General features: G+C 38.1%; 1 gene segment (V, D, J or C); it reads left to right on the top strand.

Annotated features, from left to right (window-relative positions):
- The first annotated feature begins 21,998 nt into the window (after positions 1–21,998).
- Positions 21,999–22,720, top strand: LOC116883972. The segment is given in 2 exon segments: positions 21,999–22,047; positions 22,401–22,720. Coding segments are annotated over 2 exon segments (369 nt in total).
- Positions 22,721–24,482: the final 1,762 nt, after the last annotated feature.

Raw genomic sequence — 24,482 nt, 5'->3', positions numbered from 1 at the left:
TTTGTCCCCTTGTTTAAGCAAAGGCAGTGTATCAGTATAGGTCTAGTATGACAAATCTTTTCAAGAGGGTAGACAAGTCACTGAGACAAAATGCCTTCCTCTGTGTATTTGCAATGTACCCTTGTTTCAGCATGATTCCTGTTTTTGTAAAAATATAAAAAATAAAAAAAAAGTATTGTTGCCTTTTACCTTGCTAGGTCAGGCACCGTAATAGCCCAAGATATCTGCTAGATATTTTGACTGAAACACATTCCAACTCTGAGTCTGCCAAGTGTCTCCAGCCACTGCACACTTTCCTGCACTCAAACTGTCACGTAAAAGAACACACAACACAATAATCTTTGATCCAATTGGTAAGATATAATTGCCTACCTACACATACAAAGCACAGTTCCATCCATCCCTTAAGAAAATTAATAACAACCTGTAAACCCACAGAGCAGAATCTTAACATGACCTGCCATGGCTTCTTTCCCTCTCCCTCCTGTCTCTTCCTCTTCCTTCAAACTTCTCTCCAGCCGATCCTTCCTTCTCCTCCAATGACAGGCCTCCTTCTATCCTGTACCTGCCTCTCACCAGTATTATACAAATTCAATGGGAAGAAGGTTCTGGTGAAGTCACCTGAGTAAGTGAGTAGGCAGCTGTCCTTGGGGCAGTGGAATTAGTATCAAAACACAGATAACTCCAGGGCAAACCAGAACAGATTCCTACCTTTACTGGGCAATACAAGAGAGCTCACCTTCATGACTACAGCACTGTTGAAAGGGCACAGAGTGGAAATGTGGGACAACTGGTCCCACAGTTTGTCTACTATGAGTAACTTGAACAAGGGAGAAATGTCTCTCAAGCCCATCCTTTGTCATCTATGAAAGACAGGAGAGCTGAATCTGGGGATATGAAAATCAGAGAACAGAATGGTCTTTATCCCTCACAGGCTGCAACACTTTGAGAAAGTTAAGCTCTATTCCTCGACCAGGAAATAGAAATGCCAGCCCTGATTTCAGTGCTAAAAGTGAGCCATCGCTGTGGTCCTTAGAGTGGTAAATCAGGCCCTGATCCTCACCTATGCAACACAGTAGAGCAGAATTTGACATTTTATAATTGACATTTAATTGAGATGCGTGGAATATGTCACATGGACCCAAAGGAAGATTAAGCACTACTAATGTACAAAAGGATTGGTGGCTCCCAGCCACAGGTTGAAAGCTAGAAAACAATCGCTATGAATTACTCAGGAAGAGAGTGCTGGGTTTCTCCCATTTGGTTTCGGTATATCCCAAGTTGGGTTGTTTGTACAAAATAACACCTTTATCTAGAGCAGTTTCCCAAGACATTTATGTCCTATTCTAAATAACTATTGTATTTGATACAAGATGAAGCTGTGTTGTGGACATAAATATATTTCAGAATCTCAGTTATGATCTCTATAATTCTCAGTAGTGGCTTGTATGGAATAATTAAATTTCTTTTGAGAATCTCTTCTGTAGTGCTCATTATCATGGGCCTCCTTAGGGATCTCATGCATGGGTCTCTGCCATGAACATCTTGCTAGCCTATTGCCTGTGATACTTGTACACAGATGCTCTACAGAGCTCTTTAGCTAGACACTTTTGTCTGTCCTACTTCTCAATTCTATTTTGTACATAGGCTTGATTAATACTAATGATTCAGGAATGTACACTATTCTTTTACTGCCCCTGTGCCATGTTATAGAAGAATCACATGAGTAGGATAGGGAAAGAAATACAGAGGAACACACATATAATTGACTTAGACCACAGAATGGAAGGCAGAATGCACTGTATTCATTTTCATTATAAGCATTAATTTCAGGTGACTTTATTCAGATGCCTTTAGTCTAAAAATATCAAGGAAATTACAGATACTTGGTGAATTGCAGTGGTCTCTTGTTTTCCTGTCTTCAGTCTTCAGCAGCACCGCCTTCTAGCACCATTCCCTGAAAATTTCAATTTATACTTGCCATCTGCAAGATTAACACAAATGATATAATTGATAAGACTCCACTGTGTCCTCTGACTGTACATTTTAACCTTTTACAACTGGTAGGTCTGTGAATCTAGCTAGGGTAACATTATTGTACTGTCCTCCAGGATCCTGCCCATACACAGGGCACCTCATTCTTTGTTCATCATACTGAAATGGTGGCTCAACCCAGGTTTGGGATGGTAGGCCTGATAGAAAACAGAGACAAAAGAGCATTCTCTTCTTTCACCACACAAACAGGAATTGGTCCAGCCTTCTTAGCTGCACAGTGGGAAAGGCCATCAATCTTTAAGTTCACTGTAAGTACTTTCACTTGAGGTCAACAGTGTTGTAGTAATCATACTGGTTGATTCAGAAACTGGCTAGGACAGTTCATTTATTATCTACTTGATAATATGAAGTAAAGGCATACTTCTTAGTGAATCTGTGAAGTTATTGTAAGTAAGAATACATGGGGGAGGAAAGACCCTCTCTCTGAGAGTGTAGCTGCACAGTTATAACTAGAGCCAGGTGAAAGCAGTGCTTCTTACAAGTTTGCCCTTTGTTCATTTTCAAGTCTGCCTATTGCTGTCACTGCTGCAACAATTTTTTGTTTCCCTCATAATTGAAATCCTTCTACACATGATCAAAGTGGCATACAAATCTATTTTCTTGTTTGGAAAATTCTTCCCTTCAACCTTCCATTCTCTGAACTGATTAGCATGTATGAGAGGGTCACTGAACCCACAGTCTAAAAGATTTCCCAGGAGATCTGCACAAAAAAGCAACCAACCTTACAGCCTAAAGACCTCCTAGAAGATCATTTCTTTATGTGCTTCTCAGCCATTCAATATTCCTCAGTTGAGAATTCTTTGTTTAGCTCTGTATCTCATTTTTAGAAGGGTTATTTGATTCTCTTTAGTATACCTTCCTGAGTTCTTGGGATATCTTGAATATTATCCCTCTATTAGAAGTAGAATTGTTAAGATCTTTTTCCTATCTTTTGGTTGCCATTTTGTCCTATTGACAGTATCCTCTGCCTTATAAAACTTTGCAATTTTATGAGGCCCCAATTGTTGATTCTTGATATTAGATCATAAGCCATTGTTGTTCTCTTCAGAAAAATTTCCCTTGTGCCCATGTGGTCATGGCTCTTACACACTTGGTACACTTAAACAATGGAATATTACTCACCTATTTAAAAATTATGTCTTCATGAGATTCTTAAGCAAATGGATGGAACTAATAATAGAGATACAACCATCACAAAAGAACACACAGGTTTGTACTCACGGATAAGCTGATATTAGTCTAAAAACCTGGGAATACCTAAGATACAATTCACAATCCTCATGAAGTTCAAGAAGGAAAACCAAAGTATGGATTTTTCATACATCCTTAGAGCTGAAGCAAAAATACTCAAAAGGGAAATTGCAGCAACAAAGTATGGAGCAAAGATTGAAAGAAAGGCCATCAACAGACTGCTCAGACTGCTGATCCATCCCATATAAAGATACCAAAACCAGACAATATTGCAGGTGCCAAGAAGTGTATGCTGACAGGAGGCTGATATAGCTGAGATGCTCTCCCAGATCCAGAGAAAAATCGAGGCAAATTCTTGCAACCAACCATTGAACTGAGAATGGTGTCCTCAATGAAGGAGCTAGAGAAAGGATTCACAGAGCTGGAAGGTTTGCAACCCCATAAGGAAAACAACAATATCAACCAACCAGACACTGCCCCCCCCGAGATCCCAGGGATTAACCACCAATGAAAGATAAACACAGAGATGGACCTATGTCTCCAGTTGCATATGTGGCAGAAGATGGCCTTGTAATTCATCAGTGTGAAGAGAGCCCCTTGATCCTGTCAAGTCTTAATGCCCAGGTACAGGAAGAATGTCAGGGCTAGGAGTTGAGTTGGATGGGTGGGTGAGGGAGCACCCTCATAGAAGCAGGGGGAAGGGAGATAGGATAGTGAGTTTCTGAAGGAGAAAATTGTAATGGGATAACGTTTAAATTTTAAATAAAAATATCCAATAAAAGAAAAAAAAGTGACAGGAGAACAATTCCAGGAAAATGAATGTGTGGCCATCTGAGTTCACTTTTTAAGGACAATTCCAACATATCTGCATGACTCTTATCCTCATGAGTAACATTGGCTATGGAATGGCATTCACTTACCTGAGAATGCACTATAGTTTCTGTACATAATAGCAAGGTAGCAGTCTCTTCTTATTAGTATTGATATCTTCAGTTGAAGACACAGCATTTTCTTTGGTCCTTTGTTCTGGCCAGCATTGCCATTGTATCACAAAAGGCCTGAGAAAGAGATTGAGCTGACAGTTCTTAAGCAAGTGTCAAAGATCAGGTAGCCAAACAACTCTGTGGCTATGTCAAGGTGGTACATTATGATAGAAGTTTATGGTAGAGCAAACTGCTTACATATAAACCCATGAGCAAATTGATAATTCTGGGTCTCCCACCATCATGAAAAGCAAATTTCTACATTCTAAGGGCATCTCACTGGACCTGCTTCCTAAGGCTCTACCAGCTCATATTTCCAAGGGACAGCACACTTATTACATGAGGACACTATGTCTAGACTTGGGTTATTGACTCTTACTGTTTCTTCTTGATCTGTATGCAATGGTCTCCCATAGACACCAATAAAGACCCAGAGAACCTGAACTTAAAAGTCTGCCTTTGTCCTATATCTGTATCTGTCTCTCATGTTGGTTCTGGATGTCTGACCAATTCTCATTAATATGTATACTCATTGCTGGCCTTACTTCCTGGCACTGAAGTTTGGTAGAATTCTCTCTCTTCTTTTTAATTGGATGTGTTTTTATTTACATTTCAAATGTTATCCCCTTTCCAAGTTTCCAGTCTATAAACCCCTATACAATCACCTCTCCTTCTACTTCTATGTGGGTGTTCCTGCACCCATGGATTCACCCACACCTTCCCCCCTCTCCACACTGAAATTCCCCTAAAATGTGGCAACAGACCTTGGCAGGACCAAGGGCTTGGTAAAAGTCTCTTAACCCAGTGCTAAAAAGTAGGGGCAAATTCCTAGAGAGTAGTGCTGACAGTACAGCTGGCCAGGGCATTCTTTAATATTGACTCAAAAACTGCTCAAAATTCTGATTTTCATTTACTGTTTACAAGTCACTGAAACAACATTTATTCAACAGAAGGGCATAAATCTTTTATATGGGAAATATTGGAAATTTGCAGACAGGCGTTCAAAATACCATCCACTTTCTCCTACACTGATCTTCAGCCTTCTCCCAGGGGAGTATCAGACTCATAGCATCACTACATGAACAATAGCAGCTATTTTCTACTAACTACCCTTATTGTTTGACATTAATTTTAGTATGTATATTTTTAATGTTTTCTCTATTTTTTTCTTTACAAATTCATGAGTAATATATGTATATGTACATATATACATGTACACACACACACACACACACATATATATATATATATATGCACACACACAATTGTATTCATGAATGTGTATGTGTGTGTTCCCATGTACATTTTTGGGGTTTTTTCTTTTGGAATTCTTTACTCATCATTTTTTATGTACATCTTGTTAAGCAAACCAATATACTAAAAGTAGAGACTGATCTGATGCCCTGGCAACAGTGGATGTCCTGGGAGGCCTGCAGCCAGTGGGTTCTGTTGCTATGGGTGCAGAAGATCTCCTAGGAGGTCTTCAGGCTGTGGGGTTTGTTAATCTGTGTACAGATCTCCTGGGAGGCCTTTCAAACTGTGGATTCCACAGAGGAGCAGGCAACCTGATGATCTGCCCCTGTGGAAGGCTTAGACTGGAAAGGGAATGGAAAGGGGGTGGAGGTGGATTATGGGTCTGATGGGGTCCTGGGGATTCCCAGCTACAGTTATTTAGGAGGGCCCCTTACTCGTTGCCCTGTGCCCTGTGTGTAGCGAGTCTCCTGGGAGGCTTCAGATTGTGGTGCCCCACATGCGGCCCATATTTATACAGCCACCAAAACTAGATAAGATTGATGAAGCTATAAAATGCATGCTGAAAGGGGCTGGATATATAGATCTCCCCTGAGAGACACATCCAGAGCATGTCCAATACAGAGTTCAATGCTAGCAGCAAACTCCCGAACTGAAAACAGGACTCCCTTGTGGAAAATTAGAGGAAGTATTGAAAGAGGTGAAGGAGCTTGCAACATAAAAACAACAATGCCAACCTACCAGAGCTTCCAGGGACTAAATCACTACCGAAAGACTATATGTGGACTGACCCAGGGCTCCAACTGCATATGTAGCAGAGAATGGCCTTGATGGGGCACCAGGAGAAGGGGAAATCCTTCGTCCCTCCAAGGTTGGACCCCTAGTGGAGGGGAATATGTGGGGTCAATAAGGAGGATGTACAGGGTAATACCCGTATGGGAGAGGGGAGGGAATGGGGGCTTATGGACAAGAAACTGGGAAGCAGAATAACATTTGAAATGTAAGTAAAGAAATATATCTAATAAAAAATTTTAAAAAATATTTTAAATTGAAAATTCATGTGAGTTCTTCCAAAGAAAGATTCAAGACCAATAGCCATTATTAGATCTTGTAGCCTAACCTCAGGGACCATTTGTTCTTCCCTACATATTTGGTAGGACATAAACATCTTGAGAAAATTAAGTAGCAAAGGTGCTCATAACAACGAATACGAAAAGAGAAATAGTTGATAAATATGCTCGTTATTATCTTAGCTCCATTTTACAAATATAATTTTTAAACTATTTCATTATCAGAATTATGATCAAAGAATTGCTTGGATATATGGAAGAGAAAGTACTTTCTTATTAACACATCATTATGTAACCTCGATAGCTTTCCCTTCTCTTAGCATACAAGCTTCAGCAAAGTGGTAATGTCCCAACTTTCAAACAAACAAAACAAAACAAAAATATCCCACACCAAACTTAAGAACTAGAAGGGATCATACTTCAGTAATATGGAGGGTCCCAGTTACATGTTAAAACAAAACTTATACTTTACACTTTATAACAGATAGGTTTTCCTTTAGGCAAGGATCAATAACCATGGCATGGGAACACAAATTTATGTTACCCCTAATCTTATGTTCTATCTGTTGACAGTCTTATGAACATCTTCTAATAATAGAACACAGAAATTCATGAACATGATATCAGTTGGAACAATAACAGGAATATTAAATTGCATTGGAGATATCTCTGCTATAGACTTCAGACACCATCAAAAACGTCCTTTAATCTTGTTATTCTGGTAACTTATGGTTTATTAACAAATACTTTCTCCTGTTCTCTACAAGAACATCAGGTTAGACAGAGAGGTTGGTAAGGAAGAATGCTTGTTGCGGGTTCTACTGGTTGCCCAAGATAAATTATAGTTCGTCTCTGAAGTAATATGGATACAGAATTATAAGTGACCCAATTGTTAGGAGTGAGGTTTGTGTTCACTAGCTGTATAATTCCTCACTTGGTACTGAGATAAACTTTGTTAAGGCTGTTAAGTTTTTCATCTTAATTCACTAAAATAGTCTTGATTAGAAAATATGTCCTTCTGTTTGAAGAAATGACCATTCTAAACTCACAAACATAGAAGACACTTACTATTTTTAAAGCAATATGAATTATTTCAGTGGGTTAAAAATGAAACAGTTACTTCTCTGTTGTATAGTATCTTATAGTAAGATATTCCTCTATATGTCCCCACATATCTTTGAAATATATAATTGAAAATGGAGCTTAAATGTGTTAGAGATTTTAAAATAACCTCAAAAATACATTTTATAATTTAGGAACTTTAGAAAAGAATACATTCCCTTGAGGCCTTTTTGTGGTCAGACCTTTGGTATTTGTGGATAGTAGACTTTTGCTAAGTGCAGAAGAGCAAGTCTTGCAGCTGTGCCCAGCACTAAATAGTTTCCAGTGATTTGCATGCACTCACTGCACAGTCTTGAGTAGTTCCTCATATGCCAGTTACTTTGTGTAGCTCTCCCTGCAATCAGGATTCAGAATGAATATGAGGGCCCCTGCTCGGTTCCTTGAGCTTTTTTTGCTGTGTTTTCCAGGGAAAAAGGATGAAAATGTGTATTTCATTTGTACCCTGTGATTAATGTTAACTAACACTGGGAAACAACCAGTCATAAAATGCTTAAGAATGTGTGTAGTTATTATTTGTCCACTTCTAAGTGCCAAATATTACATACAAATAACCCAGTCACCATCGTCCTTGTCTACATCTCTGGGAGACAGTTACCATGACTTGCCTGGCAAGTCAGGGCATTAGTAATTACATAAACTGCTTTCATTAAAAAAAAACACAAAACAAAAACCAAAAAACAAAAAAACAAAACAAAAGAAAAAAGCTAAGCCCTTAAACTCCAGATCTACACTGCAACTTCCTAGGTAAACGGGGTGCCATCACTGTTCAACAGCATTTGGTATGGGACAGATTTTACTCTCAATACCAGCAGCCTGGAGTCTGAAGATATGGCAGTTTATTATTGTGTACAATATGAAGAGTCTCCTCTCACAGTGACACAAGTCCTAACATAAATCCTCATGGAAGCAGAAGCGAGAGACAGGGCTAACCCAGCTGTTCTTTCTCATGAATCACCCACTGAAATACTTTCTCAGATGCCACAGGATTGGTTGCAGAGCTCATGGAGAGTCAGTAGTTTTGGCAGAAGAAGCTAGTCAGTCCTCTATACCATAACAATCTTCCTTCCTTTTCATTTCTAGCAATACAGAATACCAGTATCTTTTCTGCACTAGCAGAGGACACAGGCATTCCCTGTGAGATTTCTGAGTTGTAGCACTAGTTAAGACTCATACAGAATAGGGAAAGTTACAATGGATGTTCCTAGCACACATTCCTTAAATACAAAAGAAAAATAGTCTCTTAGTCTTAGTGTATAAAAGGTAGTAAAATACTAACAAAAGAAGCAGACAGTGCAAAGGTTTCTCATTTCCCCAAAAAAACTAGACCATGGAAGGAGTTTTGTTAGTGTTAAGCTGCTGAGAGAGCCAGGGTCATTCTTCTTAAGATATGGCCACTAGTAAATTCGCTCTGTTATTTTGTGTTGTTCCACTCACATGCACAAATTGCTAACACTGACTGAAGGTATGAAATTATCAAAAACGATGCCCAGCAGTTGATTGAAAAAATACAGATACCCATAGCCAAGTATTGGACTGAAGTCGGGACCTCTGCAGAAGAGATTAGGGGAAGGACTGAAGGAACTGAAGAGCATGGCAACCCCACAGGAAGACCAAAAATGTCAACTAACGTGGACCTCTGGGAGCTCCCAAGAACTGCGCCCACAATCAAAGAACATACAAGGGCTATTCTGAGGCCACCAGTACTTATAGCAAAGGGTTGCCTTGTCAGGCCTCAGTAGGAGGGGATGCACCTATTTCTGTAGAGACATGATGCCCCAGGGAAGGTCTTACAAGGGAGGGGCACCCTCTCAGACATGAAGGGGTGGAGGCATGGGAGGAAGAAATTTGTGATTGTGGAGGGGCAGAATGTGGCATGTAAATACATAAAAAAATAATTTTATTATTTAAAAACAAAAGAAAAATAAATAAAAGAATGATGTGACATTTGAAGATGGCACGGTCCATTTTATAAGAAGAGATTTGAAGTGAGGAAACTGTGGATCAGATACAACCATATTTTGTTATATTTCTGCATTAGATTTTCAAAAATAAAAAAGAAAGGTTTGTATTTGTAGTGTGCAATTATACTGTAATACCTTGTTTTCTTCCTTCATTCATATTTACATTTCATCTTTCCTTACTATTTCATTTTTATATGATCTTACTGCTTTTATTCTTTTTCCACTCACTACATCACTTTATTACACTCATTTTATTGACTTTATTTTAATATTTACATTATAGCTTGTTCTATGTACTTTTTTAATATTGTGGGTTTTTATTATTAGCTGTGTATTTGTTAAATTTTGTTAGTTTAATTTGACTCATAAGTCTAGTCTTCAGGCTTCATTGCTTTTTTACCACTATGATGACTCCTATTTGTTGAGTAGTACGAGGATTATTTCCTAAAGAATATGCTAAGAAAGCATCCACTAAAAGAAGAAGAAATTATTTCCCAGTAGATTCATAAGTCATAGTTATTAAGATGTAAGAAACATGAAAAATAAAGGGAATTTGACTTCTCTTGCATTCATGACATTCAATGACTAAAAATCAAAGACAATTAAATAGCTTAAAGGTCAGTGTCATATACAGTAAATTAAATTTAAGTATTACAAGTGATAAAAGCAGGCTAGAGTGTTTGCTCAGTGGTTAAGGAGACAGGTTGTCCTTCTACAGGATCCGGGCTCAATTACCAGCATCATCATGATGACTCACAACTCTCAAAATTGCAGTCTTAGGGGATCCAGAATTCTCTTTGACCTCCTTAGTTTTCAAGCAGATGCATGGTGTTAAGTCAACATGCAGGCAAAGCACTCTTACCTACAAAGTATTATATATTCAATATTTAATAAACTTTAAAAAATTGTAAGAAATTATAAATGTCTCAAAGGAATTCAAACAAGAAAGAAATTCCACATAGGAGCTATATAAGACAGTCAGAAAGGGAAGACAATTTTTGAGAACAAGCAGATAACATAGCAATTAAACAAAATTAAGACAGAGACTCAAAAGGTAAATAGAGGAAATGATCCACCAAGCAAGGTGAAACTAAAACCAAGCATGATCGGTTATGCTCATAACAAAAAGAAATGAAATAAATTCTATTGAAGATGCAGGATAAAAAATGAACCCTGTTCAAAATGTTGTTGAGAATGTCAAAACTGATCTTTAGGGAAACAACAATCACATTGCATGGGAGACTGCTCCCCTACACCCCCATAATATAGCTAGCCATGCATGGTCTTTCATATAAAAGAAATATATCTAAATCAGCATTTAGCAGAGATACTGGCACACACATAATGATTTTGAGCTGCTTTTTGATATTCATATGAAAGAATTAGCTGAGTTGTCTAACCTCTTTACATAGATTAAATCTGCTAAATAAATTATATGTGCTATATGTACACAATAGCTGCTTCTGCTATAAGGTGGAAATCACACATACATATGTATATATACATTTATACATGTATATATAAAAATAAATGTAAAAGATCATTATAGGCAAAGTAAGGGAGGATAAGAAGAGGTATGACAAATATTTTCTTTCATATGTGCAATTCAGATTATATATTCCTCAAATGGAAAAAAATAAGTGGAACAAAAGAGAGAGTAAAGAAGCTAAGTGTTGCTGCACACCTAGGTAATCTCAAGTCTCTAAGCTTCTTTCTTGGCCTCAGTCTGAATAACAACTGGGCCATTGTTATGGATCACAGTGAAACATTTTACTATTCAAAGAGCATCAGAAAATGTTTGAAGAAACATAGATTTAAAAATGGAATACTAAAGGATTTAAGCTTCTATGGAGAAACTGGCATATTTAACAGAATACTAGAAAGGTCCTTGGAAAATATGGCAAAATTGTATCCAGTCTGTAGTAGACAACAAATCAAAACAGGCATAATCGTCTGTGAACAGAAGTTAAAAAGAAAGGACAATAAAGACTGCAAATGTGACAAATCCATGCTATGAGCATAGCTTTTACAGATGAAGCTAGGTGGGTCTGGGACTGGACAGGTGGGTAGGTATCACTTTGAGCATTGCATTCTGCTATAAAGTATCTGTCTAGATCTTGCTCACTGAACATTGCTCACCCAAAGCACACATTTGTTATGGTTCTTGGAGTGCTGTTCTTTCCTGATGCTTCCAGATAAAGAGAGAGTGAGGGCCACTAATCATTGAAGACAGTAGGTCAGCCTTCTAAATTTGTGATAAATTTTTATGTCAATCTGATTTACTAAGTATTAAAAAAATGTCTAGATGCATCATAATAAAAGTAGAGAAATGGAAACACATGCATTCATTTCGCTGTCAATCTGGTCCTTATTGGTGTGTTAGTTGTAAAACCCATGGTTACTTTTTATGAGAACAATACATTCCACCCTGTATTATTAAAGGGCTTGTCTACAGAATATCGGAGACTGGGTGGACTTATTGAAAGAGAAGAAACAAATATCTCTGTTGCTTAGAATTTCTTGCCTGTGCTTTTAATGGTTCTTCAGTCCTTCATTTTTAGTGGAATCCATATTAACTTCCAGACCAGAACACTGGGGAAGATCTGCCACAGGTACAACCAGGCAGATATTCAATTAGTTTCACTACCAAGTGAGGGGAAATTTGGACTCTTTTGCATGTCTTTGTAAACTCCATGTTGAAAACAACCTGATGCAAACTTGGTTCTGCAAGCATAACTCCTGTCACTATAAATCAATCATTCAGTTGTGCAAAACCATAGGTTTTATCTAGATAACACCAGTGTGTTTTTGTTTTGTTTTGCTTTGTTTTGTTTTGTTTTTTTACCAATTGCAGACACTAGAGAAGCATTATTGAAATGCTTCCACCTCTCTTTCTTTCTGGTGGACAGAAGATGACACTGTCAGCTGCAGGGGTTGATAGAGTGTTAACATCTACTGGTCTAGTAACAAAGAAGAAGAAGGAGGAGGAGGAGGAGGAGGAGGAGGAGGAGGAGGAGGAGGAGGAGGAGGAGGAGGAGGAGGAGGAGGAGGACCTTGAGTGTTCTCTTAGCTTTCTCATTAAAGATGCAACCACAAGGGTCAGAGGGGTTCCAGGATGCTTTAGTGTCTGTTGGTCTGAGGCAAGATTCATGACCTTGATCAGTAGACTGGACCCTGATGATGCTAACTTCATCACTGTTGGCAATATATGGAAGATAGAGCACAGTGATCCAGCATGTATCAAATCCTCCACATAAACATTGTCACTTGTTCTAAAAGTTTCTTTCTTTCTGCACAACAGATGCTGTGCTCATTGTTCATTGTCAGGTCCACTCATCTTCTTTAATACTTTGTTTCTGAATGGGAACTTGCTGAAACATTTCCTATTTCATTCCTGGATGCCTTAATAACACATATTTTCTTGAATAACTTAGAATGTATTTATGCCATGATGATTGAGCACCATTAACATCCCTGACAATTATAAGAAAGAAGCTGAAAAATATCACAATTCACAGATGAAAGAATCATGTATGCAAATATGCAAATCAATTTACAATTAATTATTAGAATGAACTAGAGATTATGAAGTTATAAGAATCAAAGTTAAAAAGCATTATTTATCTTATACAAGTGCAATAATTGTGTAAATTAGTATATAAACCAAGGGACTTAAAAGGATATCTCACATGAAATATTAGGAAATATAAAACATTTTCTTCAATGAAGTTGCCAATAAATCTTATCAATATTTAGCTACCTCATGTTATGAATGGAATGCTTTTTTCTGTTTATACATTTATTTTCTGGTTTATTTTTAATTATTTGCTTATTTATTTATTTATTTATTTATTTATTCATACAAACTTAAGAGTTACTCCCCTCCAGCACACCCTCTTTCTGTTCCACATTACATATCTCCTCCCTGCCCCTCCATCTCCTCTAGGGTGTCCCCACACCAACCCACCCCATGCTGACCTCTAATCTCCCTAGGGCCTCCAGTTCTTGAGGTTTAGATGCATCTTCTTTGGCTGAATCCAGATTCCAGAGTATTCTGCTGTATATCTGTTAGGGGCATTTATCAGGAGGAGGAGGTGCCTGGTTGGTGATCCATTGTCTCAGGGGTTAACGTTTACTGAGATTAATTCCTCCTACAGTGTCCCTTTCCTACTCAGCTTCCTCCAGTGTTTCCCTAATTCAATCACAGGGGACAGCAGCTTCTGTTGATTGGTTGGGTGCACTTATATGCATCTGACCCTTTCAATTTCTTGTTATGTCTTTCAGAGAACAATCATGACAAGCCCCTTTTTGTGAGTGTTCCATAATGTCAGTAATGGTGTCTGTCCTTGCCTCCCACCCCCAACACCAACCAACCCAATCATCTTGAGCTGTATTCTTTTTTGGGCCTGTCCCTGGATCTTCTTTTCCTCATGATCTTCTCCATTTTCATCCCTGAAGTTCTTTCAGACAGCAACATTTTCGGTCAGAGTTTTGTCTGTGTGGAGCAACCCTATCACTCTCTTGGTGCCAGGTCTCTCTGCTGGGGTTGTGCTCTACAAGTTACCTCTCCTCCTATAGGGCATTTTATGATGGGTCCCCCTTTGCGATCTGAGGGTCTCTCAAGCTCCAGGTCTCTGGTGCATTCTGGAGGTTCCTCCCAAACTCCTACCTCCTGAATTTACCTGTTTCCTTTCTTTCTGCTGGCCCTCAGGGCTTCAGTCCTCCTCCCCCCCACAATACCAGTTCATGTTCCCCTCTCCCCCAGTTCCTGTCTCATTTTTCTCCCCAGACTGTCTCTCCCTCCTCCCTTGTGTTTGCTTTCTTCTCCCTCCCAATTAGAACATGGCATCCTTAATTAGACATTTCAGCTTGTTGACCTTTTTGAGTTCTGTGGACTGACTGTGTCTTGAATATTCTGTACATTTTTGGCTAAAATCCACATATTATTGAATATACACCATACATGTTCTTTAAAATAAAAGGAATGCAATGTATTTATCCATGCAGTGTTTGCTTTCCTGCTTTTCTGGAAAGACTCTTTATTTAATATAGTGAGACTCTGAACACTTAGCACTTCGGTCTCAATATAAGGAGCTACAAGTAGCTGCTTTATAACTTTTTCTGTTTAGAGCAGACATCCTTTTTTCCCCCCATTTCTTTAATAATAATATAGCATCTATAGATATTTTATTAGGACAAATTAAAACCAATATTCCATAGTTATATAAAATGGCAAAAGCATAACTTAAGATAGATAGATATGTAAATACTAATGTTGAATTAAGAATAAACCATTCCTTCAGTCTCTGCTGTATCCAGCATGCCCACAATTCTTGTATATAGGACAAATTTTGATTTGAAAGTTTTGTGGAAAAGAACACAAATGATATGTACTCATTGATGAGTGAATATTAGCCAAAAGTTCAGACTGCTCAAGATAAATTTATAGACCACATGAAACTGAAGAAGAAAGACAAAAGTGTAGATGCTTCAGTACTTCTTAGAAGGGGGAATAAAATACAGGAAGAAATATGGATGGAGATAAAACGTGGCAGAGAGACTGAATGAAAGGTCATCCATAGACTGTCAGAAATGGGGAAAATTCCAAGTGCAGTATCCAAACCCAGTCACTATTGGGGATGACAAGAGGTGCATGTGGACAGGAGCCTGATATAACTGTCTCCTGAGTGGCTCTTCTAGAGCCTGACAAATAGAGAGGCACATGCTCATAGCCAAAAATGGTACTAAGGATGGGGTCCGCAATAGGGGAGCTAGAGAAAGGACAAAGATAACTGAGAGGATTTGTAACCACCTAGGAACAATAATATCAACCAACCAGACCCCCCAAAGCTCCCAGGGACAAAAACCACCAACCAAAGAGTACACATGGAGCCGCCCATGTCTCCAGCTGCATATGTACCCAAGAATGGGCCTTGTTGGGCATCAGTGGGAGAAGAGGCCCTTGTTCCTGTGTAGGCTTTATGCCCCTGTGTAGGGGAATGCTAGCACAGTCTGACAGGACAGACTGTGTGCGTGGGTGAGCGAGCACCTGTTTGGAAGACAGGTAGAGAGAAGATGTAATGGGTTTTCCAGAGGAAAAATCCTGGAAATGAGATGACATTTGAAATATAAATAAAGAAAACATCCAATAAAAGAAAAGATTTAAGAAAAACAAATAAAAAAATGTGGCACATTTTCACAATAGAGTACTACTCAGCTATTAAAAACAGTGACTCCACAAATTCTCAAGCAAGTGGATGGAACTAGAAATTATCATCCTGAGTGAGGTAGCCCAATCACAGAAGAACATACATGGCATGTATTTATATACCCAAAAGCTTGGGATACCCAAGACACAATTCAAAGACCACAGGAAGCTCAAGAAGACCAAAGGGAGGATGTTTGGTCCTTACTAGAAGGGGAACAAAATACTCACAGGAGGCAATATGGAGATAGAATGTGAGGCAGAGACTGAAAACAGGCCTGCTAAAGACTGCCCCACATGGGGATCCCTTCAATATACAGCCACCAAACCCAAACACTTTTGCAGATGCCAAGAAGTACACGCTGACAGGATCCTGTTATAGCTTTCTCCTGAAAGACTCTGCCAGTATCTGACAAATACATAGGCAGATTCTCCCAGCCAACCATTGGACTGAGAATGGGGTCCTCAATGGACTAGTTACAGAAAGCATTGAAGAAGATGAAGGGGTAATCAAACCCATAGGAAGAACAATAATATCAACCTACCAGAACCCTAAGATATCCCAGTGACTAAATCACCAACCAAAGAGTACACAGGACATCAATGGAAGGAGAAGCCCTTGGTCCTGTGAAGACTTGGTGCCCAGGATAATGCCAGGGCAGGGAGGCAGGAGGAAGTGGGTAAGATGGTGGGGAGCACCCTAATAGAGAAGCAGGGGGGAGGGAGGATGGGATAGGGGTTTCAGAGGGAAAACCAGAAAGGGATAATATTTCAAATGTAAATAAAGAAAATATTTAATAAAAGAAAAATGCACCAGACCATTAATAAAGAAAGAAAGTTTTGTAGCTACATTGGTGTTTCTGTAGCTACACTGGGTTTCCTGCCTGCCTACAGGAGGTGATCTTTCTATGTTCCATATCTACAATATATGTAGTCATAACTAATGTCATTGTCCCCTTGCTTCTTGGGTGCCTCCTTTATTCCAGGTCTATGACTATTCCTAAAGATGCTCCCTTCCTCCTTACCAGCATCAGATGCATATTTTCATTCACTTTCATGGTCATCTATCCATTTTTTCTGCCATACCCCATACCTGATCCTGAATAACCCATTTCCTTCCCCATTCTGTTCCCTCCCATTTTCCTCCTTCCATCTGCATTTTCTGACAATTTTTTCCAACTTCTGAGGTTAAAGCTTCCTATCATGGGCCTTCTTGCTTGTTTAGCTTCTTTGAGGCTGAGGAATTTAACATGGTACCTGTATTTTAGGGCTAATATCCACCTATATGTAAGGACCTACCATGCATGTCCTTTTACGACTGATTGAACTCATAGCATGATATAGCAGCTCCATCCATTAGTCTTCAAATTTCATGATGTCTTTTATAATTTTATTTTAAATATTAATTTTTTTCAATTTACATCCTCCCACTCTCATCCCATCTCCTGGTCACCTGTGCCACAATCTTTATCCTATCTCCCACTCCCCTTCTCCTTTGAGTGGTTGGGAGCCTCCCTGCTTATCCCCTTCCCAACCTGGCATTTCAAGTCTCACTGAAACTAGGTACTTACTCTCCTACTGAGACCAGAAAAGGCAGCCCAGCTAGTAGAACATATCCCACATACAGGCAACAGCTTTTGGAAAAGCTCCAGTTCTTGGTGTTTGGGACCCACATGAAAGTAAAGCTGCATATCTGCTATATGTGAGTGGGGAGGCATACCAAACCATGAATGCACTTTGGTTATTGGTTCAGACTCTGAGAGCCACAAAGGTCCAGGTTAGTTGACTCTGTTGCTCTTCCTGTAGAGTTCCTATCCATTTTAGGGCATGCAATCCTTTGCCCTATTTTTTATAAGTGTCCCCAAGCTCCATTCACTGTTTGGTTGTGGTGTTTATATTTATCTGAATCAGATTCTGGGTAGAGCCTTTAGAGGATAACATGCTGCTGTGTACAAGCCTAACAGAATATCATTAGTGTTAGGGGATTAGGACTTTGTCTCTTAGAGGCAAAGGGGAGAAAGAATGGAGTGGAGAACTCTGAGCAGGGAGACTGGGAATAGGAGCAACATTTGGAATGCAAATAATAATAATAATAATAATAATAATAATAATAATAATAATAATAATAATATATGTCTCTAATTTTGAACATTAATAATTTATGGGCAGTTTGCTTTATATACTAAGGAATCCTCAGCAATATTTTTTACCCACAATATCCTCAGTATATATCTTTGGAGCTCATGATGCTTATAATATCTAGAGACCAAAGACAGTTCCCCAGTACCTCTTCATCTGGGTCATGTTTCTGTCTTCTCAGCTTCAGGGTAAAGTCCGCTCAGAGTTACTTTCAAGGAGAATCTGACTGTTTATCTAGCAGATCATATGTCACCACCTCACAGTGTAATACAAACTATTTTAACTCAGCAGAAATAGCTACCCGCATCCACCACCCATCTATCCCAGAATCACTTAATGCAGCACGTGCAGAGAAGTAACTGCATAGACACTTCTCAATTCTATAAAGTTTAGGTTTGAACATTACACATTAATTTTCTGGAAAATGTCTATTTTTTTTTACTTTGAATTTGTGTTTGTCATCTATCACAGATCATGAAATAAGAAAATGTTTATACACTTCGAGGGTTTTTTGTTTGTTTTGTTTTGTTTTTCATAAATTAAAATATACTTTGTGTCTGTTAGGATCCAGTGGTAATACTAACACTTCCACTTTAAACCTTACCATTATTCAACACAATCAAAAAGGTTATTATTCCTTGTTTTGGCAGTGCTAGCGCATATTTGTGTAAAGTTCATGAGCACCTCTAACAGGATTCCAAGGCTTAAAAACTATTATTTTTCTGAGTGGAGATCTACTGGTTTGTGTTTTATGAAGTTGGATTAGTCTGGTTCTAATATCACAAAAGTTTGTATTGGGACTCTTGATTAAGAAATTTCACATAGTCCATACCATATCAAGATGTTATCCTTACTTAATGAATGTGCTCTGGTTTTGTTAATATCCTAAGAGAAATGCCTTGTATTCAGAACTTAAACCTGTTCACTGTCATTTACTGAGTTAGGATGAGTCAATTGTACCTTACAGTTAATGTGACTCATCAGTAAACGTTATGTGCTAGGTATTGGTGCCTACTCAGTAGTCTGAAAAATTCTCAGTAGTCAGATATGAAAGCTACAATTTCCTTTTTGAGTCCATGAGAAATAAACAAACTTTTTTTTCTATATTCAGACATCTGAAACTTTTCCTCTATGGGACAGGTAAGTGGGTTTACATTTTTATATCAACCTCTAGACAATATAAACATAAAAAATAAATCCTTTTAGGTTTTTAATTCATCAATTTTAAATAACTTATCATTATCATGGTGCATGGTGGTATATTTTATCAAATTCTTAGGTATCCAAAGATTTACCAGAACACAATGCTAAATAGCATGGGATTCTACAGAACTTTGCTTTCATCTGTGTTATGCTTTCATATGACAAATAATATCATGCTCCTCTTAAAGAGTGGCAACTTCATCAAAGAACTGCATTATTCACACTGCTCAAACTGGTATCTAGAGAAGCATTCACAAGTGTCTATAACCTTCAACATAGCATCATGTGACTAACAAAGGGAGACAAAAGAAACACAGAGAAGGGACCATGAATGTGATTTCCCCCTACAATGTATTAAAAAAGAAAAAATAACTCAAGATCATTTACATAAGATTGAACCTTACAGAAAGAAATGTCAATGGCAGAATAATTCCACAATACAATAGGACTCCTTTGCTTTCAATGAAAATTTCATGTATGAATTATATATTATATGTATAATTCACTTAGTTTAATGAATTTTATTTGTTCTCTTATATATTGATCACCATGTATCATAAAACAAGTTTACAAAACTAAATAAGTAAGTAGTCAATCAGTAAGATTATTATAGACCCTGCTTTTGGAGGAGTAGATTTCATTGCCTATTAATCTACCATTCTAGTGATCAATAGTTTAGCTGACTTGATGTTATGGGTAGTATAGATGACCTAGTATTATCTAGATAAATTTTAGTGTGTTAAAATTACTTTAATACACCCCACCTGCACCCACATTGGTCCCAAGATAGTACCTCTCCTAAACAGCAGTTCCTGATTGGCTGGCATTGTCTGTACAGCAATCCTTGATCTCTCAGGCATTTTTACTGTAAGAGATGGTTTGCAGCTGCACAGCCCCCAGCAATTACACAGAGGCGGCCCTGCCAATCCTGCTACAAAGTTTAAATTTTTCAAAATCTATTTTCATTGATGGATCTTAAATACTTTGACTTCCTTTGAAGCCTGCACCAACAGAAGTGGAAAGGAAGGATATGAGGAAAGTGGACCTGTGTAGAAATGTTCCTGTCTGAGTTGTGTGGAAGTCAGCAATTAAGTTCACAGTTTAGCAAGCAGTAGTGGCTTAATCCACTTGCACAAGCTCCATGAATACACCATCAGTCCAGTTTGGTAAAGTCACATCCCCAAAGTGGTGACAAGACTTAGGTGAGTCATCCAGGCCACAGCCTGGGCTTGAGTCAGCAGGAGAAGAAACCAACAGGAACACAGGAGAAGTTCTCAGCTGTGCCTCTCTCAGGAAAGCAATGGTCAGAGAAGATGTGAGACCCATAAGCATTGTACAGCTAGTTATACCAGTCAGATAATCTCTGTTCATTGCTCTGTGGAGTCCTATTTATATCCTCCAAACAACATGAATCCTCCCCGTGCTTTGCCTCAACAAAAACCTAACCTCTGCATGTATCTTGCCTCAGCTTGTCTATCTAATCAACACAACTCCATGGAAAGTGGCACAAAATTGCAGAACAACACAATAATTATTAAAGTACATCTCTCTCTATGGTGTCTGGACAATTGTAGCTCAACTACGCAATGTAAGGTGGACCAATCGCTGCATGTCCTTAGCACAGAATCCTTCATCATGAGTCTTTTGGTGTGCTTGCTTTAGGGGAGCTTACTCTCTACTGTGTTTGCATCAACAAACCATCCCTAAGCAAGTCTGTCTTAGATTTTCGCACCTCTTTCCACTTGAATGAAACTAATCATTCCTTCACATGTATGCCCCAGGAAAAACACCATCCAACTGACTTTCCAAAGAACCCTTAAATTTCCACTTAAGTGCAGTCTTGTTATTATAATACACAGAAAACACTGCTAAATTGGGCACAATAGTTGTTTATGTTCCAACTACATACTAAGCAAGCAATTGCAATACCAGAAGAATAACAACCATGAAAAAACTAGATTCTGTATAAGGAGAAAAAATGAGGAAAAGCAGTACTCAAAACCAAAGCAGATTAAATATTTGTGGTATACTTTATCTCATTACCCATAGGACATTCTTTAAAACAATATTTACTACTTTATTGTATGCATATTTACATATGTGCATATACCTGCCATTGTAGACAGGTTATCAGAGAACAAACTATGGTAACTGAGCTTGTGAGGTCTTGGTGTCAAACTCAGGAGGCAAGTACATTAGCCATTTAGGAAAACTCAATTGCTCCATCGTAAGTAATTCTAAATGCTTTAGTTATATGGCAAACACTTTGAGGATATACAATCAAATTTTATTAGTACTAGACTGTGACCTGTTTGATGAAGTTTTCATAATTATATTTTTAGGAAAAAGTATCTCCCACTCTCACCTTTATTTTGAAAAGACCATTAATTTTATTTCTTTTTTCTTCCTGTTTTGCTTGTCACAGGATACGATTACTTAATTCTTATTCAAATAATGACTTTAAGATGCATGCCTACATGAAATTTCAGTCTAGATCAATTAGGCATGCCTTGACCGTGTAGCCTTGTAGATGTTTTATTACTGGAAATGATTTATATCCAGTCATTATCAGGGGTCTATCTACCCTGTACTATAGTGATAGGAATTGAATGTGTTTCTAAAAAAAAAAAAAACAACTTTATGTTACTCCTCCACATAGAAGGGGCTTTCCATGCCCTTGGTACTTTTCACACAGCTGTACTAACCAATGGATTTGCATAATGTTCCCTAGGGTCCACTTCATTTTGCAAGTCCAAGATAAAAGCTAGTCCCTCTTTCTGCCTTGAGTATTCAGGACTCTTCATATCAAGCTCTCAGAATGAGGTGCTCTTTTCAGTTCCTGGAGTTGCTTGTGCTCTGGATCCCTGGTTAGTACAGAATTCCATAAAGGGGAATGTGTGGAGTGGGGATTTCTGGACCCTCCTAATCCAGATACAGATGGAGGTGCTGTTCATATTTGAAATCAATGTTTTTGTTTGTCAGGCATGTTTTTCTAAAGTTTCTTGGTAAACTTAAGCTTTGTGGCTACCCATACAGCACCGCAAAACCTGATGGTCACAGATGATTCCTACAAATTTTAGAAGGACCTTATATAGGTATTTTATGTTGAGCATTTTGAAATATGAATGAAAGTAATGACACAATATGTGAAATAAAGGAAAGAAAAATGATTTGAAAACAGCATCATGTGTGTGCATACCTTTCATTTCTCTCATTTTAGGGCTCAATGGGGATATTGTGATGACCCAGGATGCACTCCCCAATCCTGTCCCTTCTGGAGAGTCAGCTTCCATCACCTGCCAGTCTAGTAAGAGTCTGCTACACAGCAATGGCAAGACATATTTGAATTGGTATCTGCAGAGGCCAGGACGGTCTCCTCAGTTCCTGATCTATTGGATGTCTACCCGTGCATCAGGAATCTCAGACAGGTTCAGTGGCAGTGGGTCAGGAACAGATTTCACACTGAAAATCAGTAGCGTGGAGGCTGAGGATGTGGGTGTGTATTACTGTCAGCAAGATCTAGAGTTTCCTCCACAGTGATACAGCCCTGCACAAAAACCACCCAGATGGAGATGACTAACTGTCATAGGTGTTGCTGGTCCTGACAACATCAGATCAAAATTTTACATTTAGATAGGAGGAGGAGGAAGTGCAGGTGATTGAAGTTTAGGAGGAGGGGGAGGAGGAGTAGAGGAGCTGAAGAACTCAGAATTATTTTTAGCTGAGACCTCAGTGGAGTCTTAGTTCTTAGGTGGTGTTCTCCATGGCAGGTACTATCTATCTACTTTTCCATTTTTTTTCTTGGTACATTGTAAGAAATAAGCGAAGGAAGGGAAGAAGAAAATGGAATAAAAATGAGACACTGAATGGTAAATCCATTTTCACTCTCTGGATATTGTAAACATGAATAGATGATTCTCAGCAGAAATGATGGTCAGAGTTTGTTCTGATGTATGTCACCCAAAGACATTTTTAAAATTTTTTATTTCCTGTTAATATAGTTTACTTTTGGCTCTTAAGTTGTCAGACACATGCATATGGAAAAATTTTATATTGTTATGATATTACTGTCTCCCACTATTTCCAACCTCATATAACACATAAGAAATGAACAGATAGGGATACTCCCACTCCCCAGGAAATGACCTGTGGGCACTACTCATCTTTGCTTTTGTTTCTTTAAATATTTCTTGGTAAATGTACACCAAAAACAAAAGGCCATGTGTTAAAGGACTCTCACAATGATTGTTCTGGCATGGGCATAAAGTGTGGACAATTACAGAATTCCAAAGGCAGATAATAGAAGTTAATTAAAAGCTAGTGATGGTAAGAGAACCTAATATTTTCTTAATATATCTTACTCAACAGACTGTGAACAAATAAAGGTAGAACCAACTAGAAAGTCCTCCTGTTCCAGGAAAATATCATTCCAGACACAGGGGAGATAAATTGCCTTAATTGCGATTAGAGACTGAACATCTTTTCTTCCTTGGGGCAAAAGAGGAACTCATTCTGGCTGTGATGGTGTCACATTTCTGCCAGGAAACAAATATAAACAAACAAAAATAGTTACTCAGGAACATAGGTATAGGTTACCCCAATTCTGTGTTCCAATTTGGAAGCAGTTGCATGAACTTTTATAATTTTACACAACGTGAATATCCTACATTAGATCAAGTTCATTCAGGGTTTGCAATAAAGAAGTATAGCAATGTGTGAGAAGCTTTGGCTAAAATTCTATATGTTTCCTGGTTTGTAGGTACCTTTTTAAAAATCTTGTATACAGACAATTAATTTCATAATATTTTGTTAATAATTCTTTTAGATATTTAGATTTAGAATGCCATATCACTGACATTGTTCAGGTTCAGCTGATGGTAGAGTGTGGAAAAGGGTGAATAAAAGAGTGATGAAGGGAAAGAAGAATCAGATACATGATGTCGTTTGTTTCAAGCGAGATGGGACAGAAAGGAGGCACATCTCAATATGGTTTTTGCTACTATGACAATCTGTGTCTCTTGCAGGACTTATTTATAAATTAAATAACTTTCTCAGAAATTTTATTCATCGATTACACAGCTTTTCAATGTACAATTTCCTCTAAACTGTTCCCTAATTGAATAAGAAATCTGAATGAAAAACAATCAACCAGAAATATTAAAAAACTAAAAAGTCAATTACCATAACATCAGTTTTCTTTAATCTCAACATCTTCTTCTTTAAGATTATTGTTTTAAAGCCTTAGGGTTACAGAAAGATAATACAGGATGATTTTATTTGATTTTGATTCTGTTTCAGTTTA

This window comes from Rattus rattus, chromosome 14 (assembly GCF_011064425.1).
Source record: "Rattus rattus isolate New Zealand chromosome 14, Rrattus_CSIRO_v1, whole genome shotgun sequence".
NCBI classification, from domain to species: domain Eukaryota; kingdom Metazoa; phylum Chordata; class Mammalia; order Rodentia; family Muridae; genus Rattus; species Rattus rattus.
Note: the sequence above shows the minus strand (reverse complement) of the source record. Positions and strands in the feature narration are given on the sequence as shown.